Raw genomic sequence first — 21,469 nt, forward strand, 5'->3', positions numbered from 1 at the left:
CAGGGTGGTCTCGAACTCCTGACCTCAGGTGATCTGCCCACCTCGGCCTCCCAAAGTGCTAGGATTACAGGCGTGAGCCACCATGCCCAGCCCCAAATTTATCTTTAATGCCCCAAAATATCTAGTTCCCATGACTGGGCTTCTGCTTTGATCCTTTCTGCACTTGCTGAACCCTCTCCCTGGGAACTGAAATTGCCCTGAGCCCCTAGAGGCTATGTCTCTGCTGTTCCTGAATGGGCCTCCTGGATGAGACTTCATTAAAAGTCTAATTCTCTTGGAGAATTGAGAGATACCTATTTGTCTCAAAATCATTGAAACTGATTATTGTATTATGAGCCTCTATTCAGCGATTTGTACCTCAATTCCCCAATCCAGCTGTCAAGGCCAATTTGTTCTACCTTACCTAGTAGGTAAGTCTGGAATTGTAGCTGTGGCATTTTCAGTAATGGTACTCTGGGTTAGTGGTCTCTAACCTTTTTGGCACCAGGGACCAGTTTCCTGGAAGATAATTTTTCCATGAAGGGCTGGGCAGGGGAGTGGTTTCAGGGTGAAACTGTTCCAGCTCAGATCATCAGGCATTAGCTTCTCACAAGGAGTGTGCAACCTAGATCCCTCACATGTGCAGTTCACAATAGGGTGTGCACTCCTATGAGAATCTAACACTGATGCTGATCTGACAGGAGACAGAGCTCAGGCAGTAATACTCACTTGCTTACCACTCACTGCCTGCTGTGCAGCCCGGTTCCTAACAGGCCACAGACTGGTACTGGTCCATGGCCTGGGCATCGGGGACCCCTGTTCCTAGGTATAAGCATCTGGCTGCTGCGTGTCTTCTGTGTAGCTATACCTGTGTGTGTATCTGATGACATATAAATTATGTGATTATAAATTACTTTCTTCATATTAGAGTTGTGAATATCACACATAATTATATGTAAACTAGGAATATACTTTTTAATAATGTATGTAAGTTTCCTTAACTATGACTTTCATCTAGAGTAGTAAGAGGGTGCTAAGAAATATTTGTGATGAAAATAGGCATTGGTAGAGTTGAGATCACTGGATGATGACAGAGTGTAAAGACTTTTAAGACTTCAGATTCTGGCTCAAGGTGAGAAATGTGATTGGGAGCAAATTAATTAACTTCTTGGAGTCTTATAGGGCAGTTATGAATATTTAATGTTAAGATATATAAAGGTCTTCTGCCCTGTTTACACTAAATGCTAAATACTGTTAGCTATTATGATCACTACTAAAATGGGGATAACATATACCTCATAAGGTTTTAAGTATTATGCAAGATGCTATACAAAGTACCTAGTTAACCATAAATGTCCAGTAAATATCACATTTAATTGAATCCATGACGTCTGATTATTTTAGCTACTTCCAAGAAAGAAAAAAATGCTGTCAATTTTACTGTTGTTATAGAGAGCAAGGCAGATCCCAATTCCCAATGGAGTAAAATGTGAAAATTTTTGCATTTGAATCAACAAAACACTTTCTCCTTTCTTTCCTACTATTTAACAACTGGTGAGAAGTCTATACTCCCCGAAATCTGGAATTCTCCTTTTTCTTTTTCCTCCTACCAAGACTGCAGGATCTCTTACTTGGCTATAAGGAGTAAACCTCAAGTAGTACAAGTTCTCTGTATCACTTTTATACTCTATCACAGATTCCCTTTATTTCCTCATCTCCATGTGAATTTAGTTAAATTCTCACCATTCTGATCCTTACTATACAAGATAAATGAATATAAAAACAAAATGAAACAAAAACCTCTTCCTATTTACCTAAGGCCTTCAAACCTAACATTTAGTGATATATATTAATGGCATAGTGATCTGATCAGACACTTCATGTGAACCAGGAACGAAGAGCGGGAAGAAATTCACAGACTTGAGAGAAGAAATGGCAGGATTTCCGGGGTACAATTTCATGTAATGTCAAAGATGGTAAAAATGTCAAATAGAATGAAGATGGAGAATACCAGAATTTGCTACAAAATGATTTCCCAGGAGATCTCATCAAATGCACAAGGATACTTTCTCAGTTTCACCTAGTGAGTACAAGATTGCTAACATAGCTCACTTATGATTTGGATAAACTAAACAAACATCAAAAATTCAGAAAAATTAATAGCAAGACAGAAATCAAACACTCAAATTTTTGGTCCTTCTGTTTATTTCATTGTGGTTACTCAGTGAATATTAACCGGGAGACTTAAAAGTTATTTCAATTATGAACCGCTTCAATCCTTCATCAATTATTTTGAGTATTCTGGTCTTAAAAACATCCCTTTCTTCTATAAACTTCTGAAAGAGGTGAACACCTCCACCTACACCAAAATAATGTGCTTTGCTAGCCAAAAGTACACGTCCATTTTTACTTAACAGTCTAAGGAAAGTCTGGTGCAAATTACTATAATAATCTGGGTTGTAAATGGTTTCTGAGGTGAGAATGAGATCATATTTTACAAAAAGTTTTTCACTGCTTAGTACAAGCTTACAAAACTCAGACCACTCACCAGAAAAAAATCGGCATTTATATAGTTCTTGTGTTACTTTTGGTTTCCTGCATCTTTTCAGATCTGGCTCATTTACATCATTTTCTTCATCTTCCAAAGTGGAGTTAGCTACTACATTAGCTAAGGTTACTTCATCAATCACCATACTGTTATAATCTTGAAAGTGAATTTCTTTGGCCCCTCCCTTGAATGCAGTTATACCCAGTAAACCTGATCCACAACCAAGATCCAAGACTTTTTTCCCGGCAAATTTCACTTTGGCCTTTGTGAAATAAGCCAGGAGGTCAAAGGTACATTCCCAGATTTTTAAGCCTCCTTCATAAACACCTGTAATCAGATCAGAGTGAGAAGAAAAGCTTTGTGAAACTATGTTTTCTCCAGGGAAGTTCTCTTTCAACAAGATGGTTTTCACTACTGAGAAGTTAACATGCTGGAAACCTGGTAATGTTTCTATGACTTTATTCTCTAACATCTTTAAATCTTTAGGCATAGCATGCTCTTTAGCAGCTCTCAAGGAGGGCTGTTTTCCATATGGCTCCAAGTTACTTGAATTGTAGGCTGCACTGAGTGGACTGTCTGTGTCTTGAGAGGGAGCTGCATTTTCTATTGACTTATGTTCCCACAAGTGACCCTGAGGCAAGTCAAATTGTTCTGCAGAACATTTTCTGTCCCTGTCTTCTCCTTTTTGACTTTCTGAGACTGACAGCTCTTTTGAGGAATCCAGGGTCAAAGCTCCATCTCCAGTGGGTGTTAATTCATTTTCCAGATGGTCTTCTATAGTGAAATTAAACTGAAAGGTCATCCTCTTATTAAATGCACACGATTGTTAAATTCAGATTCTTCAACTTCTGGATAGAATTTGATGACACACACAAACCTGCCTCAATTTTCAATTAATTTTGTTGGGTCCAATTTCTCTTTAGCAGCTTATACATGGTAACAAACATTTACAGATATTTCCAAATTACTTTTTAGACGTCTTTGGTCCTCTTTCCATGTAACTCTGGAAAGAAAAAAAACAGAAAGAAAATGATGATTAAAGCAAAATAGCACATTTCACTAAAGTGTAATATTAAACAGCCACTCCCAACCCCTCCCTGTCCCACCATACAGTTGCCTTTTCTAAAAAAGCTGTGGGGAAGAGAGAGAGATAAAGAGATTTGGACGCTCATATACACCTTAAGGGTTCAAAAGTGGGAGAAGAAAATCAGCTATAAAAACAAACAGAAGAACAGCAGCAGCAACCACCACCACCACCTGGACAAACATAAAGTCCAAGATATTCAGACAGGACGGCCTAGCTACTTGCCATCTTTCAGCTGTCTTGACTGTGGCCAACCATATTCACCCCCTAAGCTTGCAGAATAACTTCACTTCTGTCTTTTACAAAAAACGTACAATATTTTATTTTGATAAGTGGGCGTCCCTTTAAAAACATGCATAGGTATGGTCTGGTGTGTGTAAATTCATCCAAGACTTCACTCCAAACATTTAGTCGAGAACAGCAGCCCTAAGTGTATGGAAGTGGGGGGTAATTTGGAAATAATTAGTAAAGACTAATTTGATGGCAGAGCAAACGCAAACTAGGGCAATGCAGTAGTTTGGAGAGACCTGTAGAAATCAGAAGCAACTTTATTGAGAATCTTCTATCCACTGCGCTAGACACTATACCATCTGCCTCTGTTTTTACAGTTCTAGCAAGTGGGATCTTTATTCCCTTTACACGAGATTTACAATTCGGGGGAGAGGAGGGTCACCCAGTCCAGCGGCTAGGAACGCGCCTCTTTTCTCTCCCATCACGCTGCAAGGCTCAGAGTCACTTCCGGCTGCAGGTCCCAGGACAAATCCGACCCTAGAAGTGCAATCTCAAAACCCCATTGGTAGCAAATCTGGGGACTTCTGGCCCTCACCTCCCCATTTGAATGTAATGTTTACAGTGATCCAGACCTGAGAATGCTAGCTTCCCGACGTGTCCTGGGATGGCTCGTCTGAAAAACCTCACCTCACGACGCCTCCTCCGGACGGAAATCGCGCACCAGCGAGTCGAGTCCTCCGGAGGCTAGAGAAGCCCGACGTTCTTTCCGGCCTTGAGGGATCCAGGTTCACCAAGAAACCAGCCGTCCTCCTCTCTATGGTTCTGGAGCCAGCGGAGAGAGCGCAAGGGTTGGCGGGACTGTGAGTTTCCGGTGTGGGCTGTGGCGGGACTGTGAGATTCCGGTCTGGGCTGTGGCGGGATTGGTTTGAAGGTGTGCTGTTTGACGAAAGTATGTCTCAGGAACGCGCAGTCCCGGCTAGCGCGGTTCCCTTGGAAGAATTAAGTAGCTGGCCAGAGGAACTATGCCGCCGGGAACTGCCATCCGTCCTGCCCAGACTCCTCATATCCTTCCTTGGTTGTCAGCTAGGAACCACTTCCACCTAGAGAGGGATGTAGGCGGGTCGCGAACCTTTCTCTTCTGTGCCGTCAGACTCGCCGTCAGGCTGGGTTATATTACCGCGGCCTGAACCCCCTTTTTTCTTAGTGAGTGGGATGAAAAGCGAGGGACTGGCGGGGAAGCGACAACCATGGTAGATCTAAAGCTTTGGCCCTGGAAAGGCTCGCGGACGTGTTCTGACCTAAGGGTTTAGCAGTGGATGTGGCGTTTTCTTCCATTACGTCTTTGAGTTTTTCTGTACTCGTTGCTTGCAATTAAGTGTAAATACTTTTGCTAGTGGGTAATGGGGGAGGCAAGGACTCAGACCTGGGGTATGAGGATAGCTCTGGCTCTTAATAGGTTGAGATAAAGCGAGATACTCTGAGCTTTTGTCTCCCGTAAAAAGGGTGGTGGTGAATATGAATAATGCCTTTCTTGGCGTTGTAAGAATTAAAGGACACAGTTCTGTGGTGTGAAATCTTTAAAAGATGTTCAGTAAATAAAAATAATTTTCCTCCTTCCTCTCTGAGACCTCTTTTTCTTCTTCTTCTTCTTCTTTTTTTTTTTTTTTTTTTTTTTTTTTTTTTTTTTTTTTTTTTTTTTTGAGGCAAGTTCTCACTCCTCTCGCCCGGGCTGGAATCTTTTCCTGAAAGAGTTGCTTCCGCTTGTTGGCTTTTGACTGTTGGATTGAGGCGCTTAGCGCCTTTGTCATCCAGGTGCGGCACATTCTTGATTGCTCTTATGCCTTTGTGGTTGTAAATGTGCCTGGAATCCTAGCCTTTTCATGGTAAACCATATGTATATGTATCTTTTTCACAACTTTTGAGCCCACTTTTATACAATTACACTCAAAAGAAAAAAAGTAACCTTCACTTGAGAGAGTCTCAACACTGCACAAATATTGTGCAGCTAAAGCCCCATATAATCACATAGAAGTCATTCACCTAGACATTAGCAAAATCTCAAAGTGCCAAGGCCCCCTTTTTTAGTTTTTGTGTAGATACAGAATTGCCGTCTTCAAGGAGTTTCAACTTGAAAACAAATAGCCACCCTAAAAACATTCAAAAACACTTAAACTACATGCATAATGTGTGTGAGACATGATGTTAGCCTTTGGGAGAATAGAGACACGGAACATGTTTCCTCTCCTTCCCCACAAGCTTATAGAGAGACTTCATTAAGTTGAAAGTCAACATTCCCACCTAGCTTTGCACTTCAAACGACATAATTCAAAAAAGCCGGAACTTCTTCCTCTAGTTTTCCTCATCTGAGTAAATGGTTTCACAAACTGAAACCTTGAATCCTGTCTCTCTCACACACCCGATCAATAAGTTCTGTTGTTTCTGATTCCAAACTGTCTCGATCCATTTATTTCCATCCTCATTGCTACCACTCTGATTCCAAACCCCTATCACCTCTCACTTGGAGTATTAATAATTTCCTTATTTCTACTCATAATTCATTATTACAAAAAAGCTCAGAGGGGAAAAACACAGATCACATAATTTCCCTTTTTAAACCACTTTACCTTCAAGGCTCCAGGTGATCTAAGCCTTGCCCTTCTCTCATACCTAGTTAACTACACTCTATTCATGAATATATTAGGCTCACCTACCTCAGGATCTTTGTGCTCAGCCTGGTTCTCTCCCAGCCTTTTGCATATTTCATGTTTATGTCTTGGCTCAAATGTCACCTCCTTAGAGGGGCTTTTTCAGAGCCTTCAATCTTAGGTAGTTCCCCCAAACCCAGTCTTACACTTGTATCACATTGACCTGTTCAGTTTTCTAAAAAGCACATTATCATTAAAAGAAATGCTCTTGTTTGCTTTGTATATTTTCCACTTTTACACATTACGTTGCAAAGTTCATAAAAGCAGCAAGTTGATTTTCTTCACAGCGTTATCCTCAGCACCTACAACAGTGCCTGACACATAGTAAGCATTCATTAAAGGGCTAAAAATATTTCATGTTTTAAAAATTCTTGGGAGTCTAATTAGACAATACTTTTTTTTCAGCTTATGGTAGTATTTTAGCTTCCCTATTTTAACAAATGAAAAATTTGCAGCAAATCTACAATGCCACTACCCCCCAAAATCATTTTCATGTTTTGCATTTTATGTATTATTTTCCAGGCCTTACCTACATGTCTGCGTAATCATAACTGACTAATTTTGGAACAGCTAGCAATTATTTGAGCTTTACTGAAATTTTTTCATGAGGCCAATTTTATCCTACTGAACTCAAATTTGAGTTAATGATGACCTAATTTTGATTGCTGCTGTAAAAATATATGTGGAAAATAAGATTTCAGAAGAGGAATGAATTCTTGTATTAGTGTCATGGGATTATAGGTTTCTTTTCTGTTTTGTTTTTGAGACGGAGTCTCGCCCTGCCACCCAGGCTGGAGTGCGATGGCGCCGTCTCAGCTCACAGCAACCAGGTTCAAGTGATTCTCCTGCCTCAGCCTCCCGAATAGCTGGGATTACAGGCACACACCACCATGCCTGGCTCATTTGTTGTATCTTTAGTAGGGACAGGGTTTCACCACGTTGGCCAGGCTGGTCTCGAACTCCTGACCTTGTGATCTGCCTGCCTTGGCCTCCCAAAGTGCTGGGACTACAGGCGCGAGCCACCGCGCCCGGGCAGGTTATTCATTTTTCTTATTGACATTCCTTGATGGTTCTTATAGTGTTGTTACAGTAAAACATTTCTAACAATTATTTTTGATGGTATATATGGAGAATTTGTTGTCAAGTATTTGTAAGCTGCTATGTGCAGAAGAATATCAGTCTAATAAGGTTGGTAAGATAGATATGTAAGTAATATGAAAATAAGATAAAAGGTGATGAATGACGCAAGACAGGTAGAAATTAAGTACTATAGAAATGTTGAGGAAAGAAATTTCTTGTAATAGAAATTGGAAGTACAAACTGGGCATGGTGGTGTGCATCTGTAATCCCAGCTCCTTGAGAGGCTGGTATGGGAGGATCACTTTAGCCCAGGAGCTTGAGGCTGCAGTGAGGTATGATCATGTCACCACACTCCATCCTGGGTGACAGCAAGACCTTCTGTCTCTCTCTTTTTTTTTTCTCGACACGGAATCTTCCTCTGTCGCCTTTGCTGGAGTGCAATGGCACGATCTCGGCTCCCTGCAACCTCCGCCTCCCAGGTTCAAGTGGTTCTCCTGCCTCAGTCTCCTGAGCAGCTGAGATTACAGGAGCACGCCACCATGCTCACCTAATTTTTTTGTATTTTTAGTAGAGACAGAGTTTCACCCATGTTGGTCAGGCTGGTCTCGTACTCCTGACCTCTTGTTCCACCTGCCTTGGTCTCCCAAATTGCTGGGATTATAGGCGTGAGCCACCCCGTCTGGCCCCGAGCGAGACCCTCTCTCAAAAAAAAAAAAAAAAAAAAAAAAAAATCATAAACCTGTGGATTATTATAGCACTGTTTCTCATCTGTCAAAAATATTTCATGACTATGCATAGTTTGAAAAGGCAAGTTTGTCCTTGGGCAATTTTCAAAATATTTCTTAATGTATTTTCACAATACTGTTTACCTAATCTTACGTTTTTAGAAGCAAAATTAAGCCAGTAATTTGAGTCCAGTTCCAGTCTCTTATGGGTCATTGCTTAAATTTCAAAAGGGTTTTTTTTTTTTTTAAGTTTATTCTGATAATGAATACCCTATTATTATGATACTAGTATCTTCCTTAATTATCCTACTCATTGTCTCAACATTCTGACAGTTGGATTGAGCATATTCGTAAGTTAAATTGTTTTAACTGTATTATTTGATGTTAAGGTCCGAGTCCCCACATACCTCAATGGATGTGTCCTTACAGTTTTGTATTCCCTTTGTATTCCCAGAAAACGTAACTGTTTTCTGTGTTACAGCCTTTATAACTTTCAGTTACTTGAAATGAACAAATTCCTTCAAATTCCAGCACTTAAAAGTTTTAAATTACATTTTGGATAAATACCAAAAGTGTTTTGTTGATGATGTATGTATAAACAAATTATAAATATTAAACGTTGTTATGATTAGACCTATATAAAACATGATTTGCAGTCTACTGAATAACTATCAGTCTCTAACATGTTTGGTGTCATTTAGAAAATACTTTCTAAATTAAAAGCTGATTGTCCAGGTGATAACAAATTTATCATTTGGAGGAAGTTGACTTTCTCATTTTCATGTCTTCTTCAGTCTTACTTGACAAGATTTATTCTTTTAGTCAGAAGAGAGTTTAGACTGCTCAGTTTACTCATATTTTGAGTTAGCTTTTCTATTTAGAGTTCACTTGGTTGTGGAATATTCATTTATAATTTGAATCTACATTGTGTAATGGGACCTAATTTTTTTTTTCCTTTGTTTTTGATGAAGTCTCATTCTGTCACCCAGGTTGGAGTGCAGTGGCATGATCTTTGCTCACTGCAACCTCCACCTTCCAGGTTCAGGTGATTCTCCTGCTTCAGTCTCCCAAGCTGTTGGGATTACAGGCATGCTTCACCACATCTGGCTGATTTTTGTATTTTTAGTAGAGATGGGATTTCACCATGTTGGCCAGGCTGGTCTCAAAACTCCTGAGCTCAAGTGATCTTCCTGCCTTGTCCTCCGTAACTTCTGGGATTACAGATGTGAGCCACCAAGCCTGGCCCCAAAGTTTGTTTTGTTTTCGAGACAAGATCTCGCTCTGTTACCCAGGCTGGAGAGCAGTGGTGCGATCATAGCTCACTGCAGCCTGAACTCCTGGGTTCAAGCTATTCTCCTGCCTCCATCTTCTAAAGTGCTGGGATTACAGATCTGAGCCATCATGCTTGGCCTACTTTTTTGTTTGTTTGTTTTAGGGGACAGGGTCTTGCTTTGTCACCAAAACTGGAGTGTAGTGGTGCGAGCACAGCTCACTGCAGCCTCCATCTCCCAGGCTCAAGCAGTCCTCTCACCTCAGCCTTCCAAGTAGCTGAGACCGTAGGTACGTGCTACCATGCCTGGCTAATTTTCTATTTATATATTTATTTTTTGGTAGACATGAGGTCTTGTCATGTTTCCCAGGTTGGTCTTTAACTCCTGGCCTCAGGCAGTCCTCCTGCCTCAGCCACCCAAAGTGTTCAGATTACAGGCATGAGCCACCATGCGTGGCATAATTTTTTTTTGAGTAAATTATTTTTTTATCTTGAGTATAGAAGTGATTCATGTTCATTGTGGAAAATATGAAACAGAAAAACAGAAAAGATTACAAAACATCTAATCTGAAATGGTTAAGATTTTGATGAGAACAGTCTCATCTCATTTCCGTATATTCCTGCCAGCCTATCCATCATTCTTTGTACACGTTTATATTAAAATTGGTGTTATATTTTGGAAACTTTTTGTTTAACTACATTTTGAACATTTTTCTTGTTTTAAAATGTCATTTTAATGATGGCAGATCCTATTCAATGGATGTACAGACACCTATTTAACTGGTCCACAGTTGTTGGATATGTAGGTTGTTTCCTTTCTCTGTCGCTGTCTCTCTTTTTGGCTATTACTTAATAATTTCTCTACATAGAATGTGGTGTTTTGAAAGGGTATCAAGCTTTAGATTGGTAGTATTCTTGCATTTAATAAAGGGCAGTGGCCTTTGTTGACTGACATGACAATATTTTTATAAAATATGTTATTTGCTTTACAGAAATTTTGAAAATTATTGTAGAAATGTTTTTACCTCATATGAACCACCTGACATTGGAACAGACTTTCTTTTCACAAGTGTTACCAAAGGTATAATACTATTACCTGAAAATACATGTTATAAGGAATCTAACCTCTCAGTCTTAGATAATTTATTATTAATTATGGCTCTGTTTTTCTAATATAACAAATATATTAAAAATAAAAATCAGGAGTAAATAGATCTCATGTGAGACTATAATCGTGTTAGTGTGATCATTAGGCAATTAAAAACTGTTATAGGCTGGGCGTGGTGGCTCATGCCTGTAATCCCTGCATTTTGGGAGGCTGAGGTGGGTGGATCATCTGAGGTCAGGAGTTCGAGACCAGCCATGGTCAACATGATGAAACCCTGTCTCTACTAAAAATACAAAAAATTACCTGGACATGGTGACTGGTGCCTATAATCCCAGCTACTTGGGAGGCTGAGACAGGAGAATTTCTTGAGCCTGGGAGGCAGAGGTTGCATTGAGCCAAGATCGCGCCATTGCACTCCAGCCTGGGCAATAAGAGCGATGCTCCATCTCAAAAAAAAAAACTTTTATTTTCAGATTGTATGAGTCTTTTGCTAATTGAATTTAAATTATTTGTAGTCAATTTTAAATGTTCGTGTATTTTAAAGCCACTGTATTCCAGCCTGGGTGAAACCCTGAATTCCAAAAAAAAAAAAAAAGAAAGCTGGAATATTGGCAAAATCAAGTAACTAAGATAAAAATTAAATTCACAGACTACATTATTACTTTTTAGATATATATGGTATACATTTTCTCTGAAAAGCACAAGCGTACTTTTTTTGTTTTAAATGGAGGGAACCAAAGATACTTTGGTGCCAAAATGAAACATTATTTGTAATTAATCCCTTATTGAAATGGGTTTCTAACTTTAGCTTTTAAACATAATCTTTCAAATTTCTTATACTCATAGTCACTTGATGATTCTCTATCTGAAATATTTCTTAGAATTTGTTCTTGACCACCAGAAAAAGATTCAACTATTCCATAGATAAAAATAGATGTTGAATGTTAACAGGCCTACAGGAAACAGTATCTTCTTTAACTACATTGTATTGTTGACTGTGTTGCTATTCTTGTAATGTGCAGGTCATTTAAATTGTTAGAAAGATCCAAGTATTAAGATCTTAGGGTGGCTAACTTTTCACAGACAAAAAGCTTGGTTGTAAGGTCGTATACTATACTCTTAATTCAGGAAGGTTATCTTGAATTGGGTCAAAAAGGAAACTGGTTAGAAAATAAGCGAGTAGTGATTAGGCGATTCAGTGCAAACTCCTTCCAGAAAATACCCTTGTAAATGACCATACGAATGTGGATTCTTCAAGACAGTCAAATTTATTGTGCGAAAGTAATACTTTTATTTCTTACATCTCTAAAACATGAACTTTGAGTGATTTTTTTAAAAAATTGATGCTATTAAATAGATTCAAACCATAAAGATGGAAAATAAATTTCTGTTTGAGGCTTTTGGGGGGAATTATATTGTAAAAGTACCTTTTCTCTATATTTTGTGCTTAATTAGGTACAATTGTTAAGCTAGATGATAGCCCGTGGATGTTACTAAGTGCAAAATCAAATTATTGTATTGTGTTTTCTCTGTAAAGTTTTGTCCTGTCTTTTCTAGTGATTTCTCTTATTACTTGATTTGTTTTTACAGACTGTGAAATTATTTGATGACATGGTGTGTGAATTAACCAGTCAAGCCAGAGGACTGTCAAGCCAAAATTTGGAAATCCAGACTACTCTAAGGAATATTTTACAAGTAAGTCAAATGTATTAGAAAGCAGGAGAGAGAGGGAGCTTAAAGAATATCAACGTTTTTATACTGATACTGATTAGCCATGTATTCTTATGTAATGGCGTAATGTTGGAATTACATGTATAGAATTAAAGACCTGAATATAGAAACATGAATTCTGAATAATAAACTCTTATAAGACAAGTCATCAAGCTAGCTTACCCTACCTGTATTTTCTTTTTTTTTTTTTGAGATGGAGTCTCGCTCTGTCACCCAGGCTGGAGTGCAGTGGTACGATCTTGGCTCACTGCAAACTCCTCCTCCCAGCTTCACACAATTCTCCTGCCTCAGCCTCCCGAGTAGCTGGGACTACAGGTGCCTGCCACCACGCCCGGCTAATTTTTTGTATTTTTAGTAGAGACGGGGTTTCACTGTGTTAGGATGGTCTCGATCTCCTAACCTCATGATCCGCCCGCCTTGGCCTCCCAAAGTGCTGGGATTACAGGCGTGAAGCACCATGCTCAGCCTACCCGACCTGTATTTTCAAGGGATATGTGTAGAACACCTACCATGTGTTTTGAAGTTTGGGTTAGGATTCTAAATGTCTAGACAGTCATTCCAGTATTTGTAGTTCTGATAGACTAAAGTTCTGTGAAAAGAGGAACAGACTGTTTTGTTCACTGCCGTATTCGTAGCACCCAGCATACTGACTAATACCTTTTCAGTGCACAAAAAATATATTCTGGATGAAATTTCCTTCCTTATTCACAGACAATGGTGCAGCTCTTAGGAGCTCTTACAGGATGTGTTCAGCATGTCTGTGCCACACAGGAATCCATCATTTTGGAAAATATTCAGAGTCTCCCCTCCTCAGTCCTTCATGTAATTAAAAGCACATTTGTGCATTGTAAGGTGAGTGAAGGTCTAATTATACTTTGAATGGTATATAATCAATGTGCATGGGGCTGAGTAAAATAATGTTTGTATAAGATTTTACATTTTAGTCTATATTATTGAAATAAACTTTTCCATACAATAAAGAACATGTAAGTAAATAATTGTTCCCAAAAAAGTGGTTATAAGGAAGTCATTAAAAGTGGCTTTTTGGGGGTTTTTAGTTTTATCTTATTTCCCCTCTATAAAGAAAGAAATTTTAATTTGTGTTGAGACAGGCACAGGGATTCTGAAATAGTTCTGTCATGTTGCATTGATCAATATTCAGTTACCATTATGATTAGATGTCAGAACTTCCTTTTATAAAGGGAAATTAATCCTTATTTAGTCCATCTCTGTATGCCAAAGGTAGCCTTGAGGCACAAAAGCTTGCCTAGAATTTATGGGGTGCAGACAGTTTTAATATTGCTATTTGTTGGGTGAATGAAAATCGCTAGTTAATTAATACCTCTCTTTGCTTTTAGGATGCTAAAAATGTCATGCACCTGGCCTAATGTTACCTTTCTTTTAGTTCTGTATTTGTAAGATCATGGAAGTCAAATAATATTTTATACATGCTGGCATCTCTTAAAGTACACTATATTTAATGGGTGTTCACTAAACAATGAATGAATATATGATTCAGTAAATTTATGATCTCTAATAGTATGAATTAAAGTAAATTTGGTTCTTGAGCTTTTTATGATTTGTTTTTTCTCTCATTTCTATTTATCCGTAATCAGAATAGTGAATCTGTGTATTCTGGGCATTTACACCTAGTTTCAGACCTTCTCCAGGCTCTTTTCAAGGAGGCCTATTCTCTTCAAAAGCAGCTAATGGAACTGCTGGACATGGTTTGCATGGACCCTTTAGTAGATAAGAATGATGATATTTTGAATATGGTAATAGGTGAGTGAAGAAAACTTTCTGTTTAGTATATGGTGACTATAAATCATGAATCAGTTAAAATTGTCTCTAAAAATTCCTGTTATTTTCTTACTAATTATGCATTAACATTGATTTAAATCTTACCAAATACATTTTAATCTTTAAGTTTGGAATTTGTAAAATTTATTTTGGGTACCTTAACCTAGATTTGTGTATTCAGTTACTGTAATTTCTCCACAATGATTAACTTGTATAACTGTATATTCTCTGAGGTTGTCCATATTCAGAGACAATAACTTTCACATTTTTTAACCATAACTCATATTGAGATGCAGTTTATATTTCCTTCCAGAATACATATAAATATGTGCATATGTATATGTAAATATGTCTATTCTCATATTATAATGAAGTATACTCATTTTACATGTGATGCACTTTATACTAGTTTATTTTTTTTATTTATTTTTGACACAGTCTCCCTCTGTCGCCCAGGCTAGAGTGCAGTGACGCAATCTTGGCTCACTGCAACCTCGCCTCCCAGACTCAAGCGATTCTCCTGCCTCAGCCTCCTGAGTAGCTGGGATTATAGGCGTCCGTCACCACACTGGCTAATTTTTGTATTTTTACTAGAGATGGGATTTCACCATGTTGGCCAGGCTGGTCTTGAACTCCTGACCTCAGGTAATCCACCTGCCTCAGCCTCCCAGAGTGCTGGGATTATAGGCATGAGCCACCATGCCTGGCCGATACTAGTTTATTTTTAAAGAATTGCTGGTTGTAACACACTTCATTGATTTTATCATTAATGGATTATGAACAAGAGTTTGAAAAACAATATAAGGGCAAAGTTTGCATTCAAAACTTTGGTATAAAGAGAGAAATTTGGTTTTGTGCAGTGTATCAGGCCCCTGTCACTGCAACACACCATCTCAAAATCTATTTATTCACTATTTTATTTATTCATGATTCTGTGAATCTGCAGTTCAGGGTGGGATCCCCTGAGATAACTTTCTCTGATCCACCTGGGGCACTGGCTTACCCATGTGACTTCAGCGACTTCATTCATATCTGGCTGTTGACAGAGGCAGAAGTATTTGAGAAAGCCATGTGCATCATCCAGCAGGCTCACCACATCTCAGATACCTGATGCCAGTGGTTTCAGGGTTTCTAAGAGTATTAAGAGTGAGCAGGTCCCTGTATGCTAGCACTTTCCAAGTTTCTGCTTGCCTTAATTTTATTATTGTCTCCTGGGCCAAAGCAGGTCATAGAGTTTAGCCCAGAGTCATTGTGGAAAAGTGTGGATTCACAAAGGGCAGTCATTGTGGCCATTTTTATAAGTAGTCTACCACAGGCTGAGTAAAAGCATTGCATGAATACCATGGAAATTAATTTGAATTCTTCCTTTTTAGGTTTTCTTTCCTTAGCAATTTGTTTTGTCATTTTGGATTAGAATTATATCTGTAGAATATTTCAGTTATAATAGGGTACAACTTTTATTCCACTGAACATTTTTAGTTTTATTTAGGTCAACAGGTAGGTATAAACTTCAAAAGTTAATTTTCAATATTTATAAAAACCGTAACAAGTGTGACACTTAAATAGTTTAAATAATTCTTTTGACGCAACTATTTCCAAACTGTGTTACCTATTTTAATTCAATCAAATGTTGAAATTGTTCAGTAGATAGTGTTAATTATAGGAGAAACTCACCCCCATGACATTTGGATGTCTTAAAAGTTCTGTTATCTTTCTTTGCAGTTATTCATTCTTTACTGGATATCTGCTCTGTTATTTCCAGTATGGACCATGCATTTCATGCCAATACTTGGAAGTTTATAATTAAGTAAGTTTGTCTGTTATTTTTTACTTTTTAGAAAATGTTTTTCATATTCCTCAATCTTAATTATTCATGATTCCTTAGATTGCATTTGAAACATTCTGTGTGAATTTAATGTTCATTGACACTGCTATCTGATAATCCAGATGTTATACATGTAACTCTCAAGCCAAATTGGACTTCTTTACCCTGTGGCCTCTAAAAATAAAAAAAGTGTTCTTCCTAGTTAGCCAGTACTTCAGAAATAATGGGCCATGGGCCAGACTAGAACTTAACCACTTTCCTGCTGCTATTGTTGTTTAACCAACTCTTAAGTATCCTATTTCTAGGATTAGATAAATTGGTAACTATAATTGGAACCGAATATAATCTTTTTATTAGGTACTTTTAAGTTGTTCACACTTAATTCCATTTATACAGTAATTTTAACTTTCTGAAACTGAAGCATTATAACGGGTCACCAGGGATAGTGCCCATAGCATTCATCAGATTCTTAGGGGTGAGAGGAGATGTCGTTGAGTTGTAAAAATGGTTAAGAATATCTACTTTATACACTACATAAAACATTAAAGGTCGGTGTATTTTCAGGTGTTAGGTGCTTTTCTTCTATTACCAGGACATTAAGTTGCCATTCAGTGGTTAAGAGTGTTGCCTGGAAGCTGTGTCACATGTGCTTAAATCCATTCTGAAATCATTTACTCCTTCTGAGCCCTTGGGCTATTTGGTTAATTTCTCTGAACATTAGTTTGTTCATCTGAAAATGGAAATAATAATAGCCCTTTCTTGACAGGGTTATAGTGAGAATTGAGTTCATCACTGAAATGCTTAGAACTGTGCATGACACATAGTTAATGCTCAAGGAATTATCACCACTGAGTATCTTCCACTGTTACCCTCTTCCAGTTCATTTTCTACCCAGCAGAATGATCTTTTAAAAAGTAAATCAGATCATGTCACTCTATTGCTTAAAGTCTATCCCATTTTACTAAGAATAACAACCTAATCCTCTCTGGATGCTGCCTCCTTCACCAGCCTGTCTCATGCTGCTCTCTTCCTGCTCTTAGTTCCTCAAACATACCAAACTCTCCTGTCCCAAAGGCTTTTCATGGTTTTTCCATCTGCCTAGGATGCTTCTCTCTCCTGTTGTATACCTTGCTAACTCCTGCTTATTGTCTTTCAGTTCTCAGCTTAAGAGTTATATCTTCATGATAACATTCTTTGATATCTTTACCCTAAGAATAAATTAGATTAGGTCTCTGTTGTAGCACCTTAGACTTTGTCATTTGACAAATCACAGCCTTAATTAATTATTCTTACAATTATTTAACGTTCTCTCTCATGCTAGACCACAAGTTTCATGCAGGTAAGGCAGAGATTGTGTCCATTTGTTTGACCCCTTTGTCCCCAGGGCTTGGTAGAGTGCCTGGTAAATAGTAAGAATTCAATTAATATTTTACACAGAGAAAAAATTAGCAGCTTATTTAAACAAACATAACTGTTTCAAAGGTAAACTAGGCATATCTTGTTTATATTATGTCATATATGATGCTTTGTGATTATTTTTTAAATGTTCTATAAGGTAGATATTGTTGGTGATCCTAAGTTACTTGATGTGTTACTTGTGGTGATTGTATTCTTTTCTTTTTATTCATTTAGGCAGAGCCTTAAGCACCAATCCATAATAAAAAGCCAGTTGAAACACAAAGATATAATTACTAGCTTGTGTGAAGACATTCTTTTCTCCTTCCATTCTTGTTTACAGTTAGCTGAGCAGATGACACAGTCAGATGCACAGGTAAAATTTCGGCTAATAGCATTTTAAACAGCAACTGTTATTTTCTTTGGCAGTTAGTAAATCTCATTTGAATGTCTGGGTCAGTCTATTTAAGAGGATTTTCATTTATTTCATTTGGGTGTTTTTTTTTGATCTGTGGGATTATTTATAGCCTATAATTACTTTTCACCCAGAGCATTGCATTAGATTCCTAACTGCTCTTATTGCCTCTAGGGTCTACCTGGCTCCCTCTTTGCATTGTAACTGGTTGGTTACAGCATTCTTCTCTGAATCCTTTCATTCTTTTCTGCATGAAAACATAAATTCTTTTGTTCATATTTATGTAACATCTAATATAGCTGCAATCAATCTTACATTTTTTCTTCACCAATGCATTGCAACCTTTAGGGATACAAGTATGTTTGTGCATGTATATATGTATCAGTCTTTTAAATTTGATGTATTCATACATTCATTTTTATTTCGAAAAGTTAGAGTGTTGAATTGGTATTCCATTTATGAAACAAATTAAATTTGTAGTACGATTATTGGGAATTATAACTCATTAGTACCTTTTGCTTTCAGACTAGCCCTCCAATTTTATTTAACTATAATAGCCCTAAATTATAAGATTAATAGTACTCAGGACCTAATAGTTATATGTAATTTTTTTTTTTTTTTTGAGACTGTCACCAAAGCTGGAGTGTAGTGGTGCAGTGGTACGATCTTGGCTCACTGCAACCTCTGCCTCCCGGGTTCAAGGGATCCTCCTGCCTCAGCCTCCTTAGTAGCTGGGATTATAGGTGCCTGCCACCACGCCTGGCTAATTTTTGTATTTTTAGTAGAGACGGGGTTTTGCCATGTTGGCCAGGCTGATCTCGATCTACTGACCTAAGGTGATCCACCCGCCTCGGCCTCCCAAAGTGCTGGGATTACAGGTGTAAGCCACCGCACCCAGCCTATATGTAATAATTTTAATGGGACCATGAATTGAATATTTCTTCTTTGAATAGCAATGACATAGCCCGTTCTATTGTACATGTGCAAGCTGATATAGGGAATTCTTTTGTACCTGTGCTTTTCCCTGCCAGTCAGCTATGGGGATGAAAGTGTAGGGGTTCATCCAAGTCCTAAAACTGGTAGTAACTCCTAGGGCAGGGATGATCTGGAAGGACAGACCCTAGGGGAGGATGGAACTTTATGAAGAAATTCTAAAGGTAGTAAGAAGGAAATGAGGAGTGGTGTTAGGAAGGGGCTAACTTTTTTCTTCTTGTTTCTCTTCTTTATCTCACCTGCCCCTCCCCTTATAACCCTTCTTCCTTTTTCCCTTTTCTTTTTTGTTCTCACTTCATTCATGCGTCCTTTCTGATTCCTCTTACCTTGCTAAAAGGAGAAGTTTGTTTGGGTATCCTGTATCAATGGCAGGAAGGTTGTTTTCTTCTTCACCTTTGTCCTGTAGATTCATAGTCTCAACCCCAACCTCCTCTTTCAGTTTCGTTCTTGCTTCTCTTGACACCACAGACTTTTCAGCTAGTACTTGGAGAGGAAAATTAAACAGAGATACTTGGACAGGAGTAAGATGAAGAAAGCCTAAGCAGTAGTATAGTCTATAGTGGCAAGAGAGAGTATGGGGGCTGCGTAGCCAGGGTGGCTGTTTATATATAAAGGATATTTTCAGTTTATATAAACTGCTTATAGATGGACATCAGAAAATTTAAATTTTCTTAACTGTCCAAGAAAATTCTCATATTTTTACTCATTTGTTCAAATTTGGGACTAATAAATGTGACCAGTTCTGCTTACTGTCCATTGCCTGAAATGGAGCTTTGAGGTGGACCGTGTAATTTCTTCAATCTTAACTCCAAATTCTGATCAGTGATGCCCTCTGCTGCTCACTGTTAATATTTATTTACCAATCAAAGTAAAGTATTGAAGTTGTCCAAGCAGTTTTCACTTTGTGTCTTAGTCCGTTTAGGCTGCTATAACAAAATCCCTTAAACTGGGTAGGGGATTATAAACATTAGAAATTTATCTCTCACAGTTCTGGAAGCTGGGAAGCCCAATATCAAGGCACCAGCAGATTTGGTGTCTAGTGAGGGTTTACTCTCTGCTTCAAAGATGGCCCCTTGCTGCTGCATTCTCACTTAGTGCAAGGGGCAAGACACCTCCCTTCAACCTGTTTTATAAGGACACTTATCTCATTCATGAGGGCAGAGCCTTCATCATTTAATCACTTCCCCGAAGGCCCCACCTCTTAATAGTATCACTTTGGGTATTAGGTGTCTGGGAGGACACCAATCTTCAAGCCATATCATCTCACTTTGAAAAAAGTAAAAATAAAACCAGTAGATTTAATTAATGTTACACTATTTATGGAAGCATGTGATGTGTCATTCCTTGTATTAATTTCCTGGGGTTGCCATAACAAGTTACCACAAACTAGGTGGCTTAAAACAATAGAATTTTATTCTGTCACATTTCTAGAGGCAAAAGTTCACAGTGTGTCAATAGGACCATGTTCTCTGGAAGACTTTAGGGGAGAATATATGTCGTATCTTATTCTTAGCTTCTGGGTGTCACTGGCAATCCTCAGCTTACTTTGGCTTGCAGCTGTGTAACTCCACATGCTGTTCTCTTTGTGTGTCTTCACATCATCTTTTTATAAGAACACCAGCGATGGTGACTGAGGGCATACCTTGCTTTAGTATGACCTCATCTTAACTAATTATGTCTTCAATAACCCTATTTCCAAATAAGGCCACATTCTGAAGTATTGAGAGTTAGAACTTAAAGCTTTCTGGGAGGGACACAATTCAACCCATAACAGCCCCTAAAATCGATATTTATTCTCAAGTCTTGAAATTGGTTTCAAAAAGAGAATATTCTATTAGAGTTTTTAATGTATAGTTTTAACATATAGTTCTTTAGCCCCCAATTATTTAGTTTTTCTATAAACATAGGGAAATTTATTTGTGTGGCCCTTAGAAATAATTTAATTTCCACTCTAATTCCTACTTATATTTATATAACGCTTTTAGAAATTTGTATTATTCAGAAAATAAACATATACTATTATATCTGTTGCCTACACTTAGATTTTATTGCCTGCCACATTTAAATTTTATTAGTATTTTAGTTGTTTTAGAAAGAATGTGCCTGTAATCTCAGCACTTTTAAGAGGCCAAGGCAGAAGGATTGCTTGAGCCCAGGAGTTCGAGACCAGCCTGGGCAATACAGGGAGACCCCTATCTCTACAAAAAATAAAAAAAATTATCCAGGCCTTGTGGCACATACCTGTAGTTCTAGTTACTTGGAAGACTGGGGCAGGAGGATGCATTGAGCCCAGGAGATTGAGGCTGCAGTGACCGTGATCAGGCCACTGTACTCCAGCCTGGACAACAGAGCGAGACCCTGTTTAGATAGATAGATAGACCCTGTTTAGATAGATAGATAGATAGATAGATAGATAGATAGATAGATAGATAGATCCTGTTTAGATAGATAGGTAGGTAGGTAGGTAGGTAGATAGATAGATAGATAGATAGATAGATCCTGTTTAGATAGATAGGTAGGTAGGTAGGTAGATAGATAGATAGATAGATAGATAGATAGATAGATAGATAGATAGATAGA

At 38.1% G+C, this 21,469-nt stretch overlaps 2 protein-coding genes across 12 annotated transcripts in view; one reads left to right on the forward strand and one right to left on the reverse strand.

Moving 5' to 3' along the window:
* Window positions 1–2,166: 2,166 nt before the first annotated feature.
* Window positions 2,167–4,673, reverse strand: METTL18 (methyltransferase like 18). 2 transcript variants are annotated; one of them, XM_023207141.2, is made up of 2 exons: window positions 4,530–4,673; window positions 2,167–3,530 (listed from the first exon to the last, which is right to left on the reverse strand). In XM_023207141.2, the coding sequence occupies exon 2, from the start codon at window positions 3,327–3,329 to the stop codon at window positions 2,211–2,213; it is 1,119 nt and encodes a 372-aa protein (XP_023062909.1). In that variant the 5' UTR covers window positions 3,330–3,530; window positions 4,530–4,673; the 3' UTR covers window positions 2,167–2,210. The 2 variants fall into 2 exon arrangements, with proteins under 2 accessions (XP_023062909.1, XP_023062908.1); XM_023207140.2 differs by having other exon boundaries at window positions 4,475–4,653.
* Window positions 4,604–21,469, forward strand: part of C1H1orf112 (chromosome 1 C1orf112 homolog) — a 59,678-nt gene continuing 42,812 nt past the window's right edge. For 4 of the 10 annotated variants that reach the window (XR_002730635.1, XR_004228936.1, XM_023207126.1 and 1 more), the window contains exons 1-8: window positions 4,709–4,904; window positions 8,663–8,702; window positions 10,615–10,703; window positions 12,321–12,425; window positions 13,173–13,313; window positions 14,078–14,243; window positions 15,984–16,068; window positions 17,719–17,857. Coding sequence is in view for 7 of the 10 variants with exons in the window: in XM_023207126.1 (XP_023062894.1) it covers window positions 4,794–4,904; window positions 8,663–8,702; window positions 10,615–10,703; window positions 12,321–12,425; window positions 13,173–13,313; window positions 14,078–14,243; window positions 15,984–16,068; window positions 17,719–17,857 (876 nt within the window). In the remaining 3 variants the exon portion in view is untranslated. The other 6 variants (XR_002730636.1, XM_023207127.1, XM_023207131.1 and 3 more) reach the window with 6 other exon arrangements.

This window comes from Piliocolobus tephrosceles, chromosome 1 (assembly GCF_002776525.5).
Source record: "Piliocolobus tephrosceles isolate RC106 chromosome 1, ASM277652v3, whole genome shotgun sequence".
Taxonomy (NCBI): Eukaryota; Metazoa; Chordata; class Mammalia; order Primates; family Cercopithecidae; genus Piliocolobus; species Piliocolobus tephrosceles.

Excerpts from the sequence above, each read along its gene's own strand:
- METTL18 (XM_023207141.2), bottom strand. The coding sequence starts at position 3,329 with ATGACCTTTCAGTTTAATTTCACTATAGAAGACCATCTGGAAAATGAA.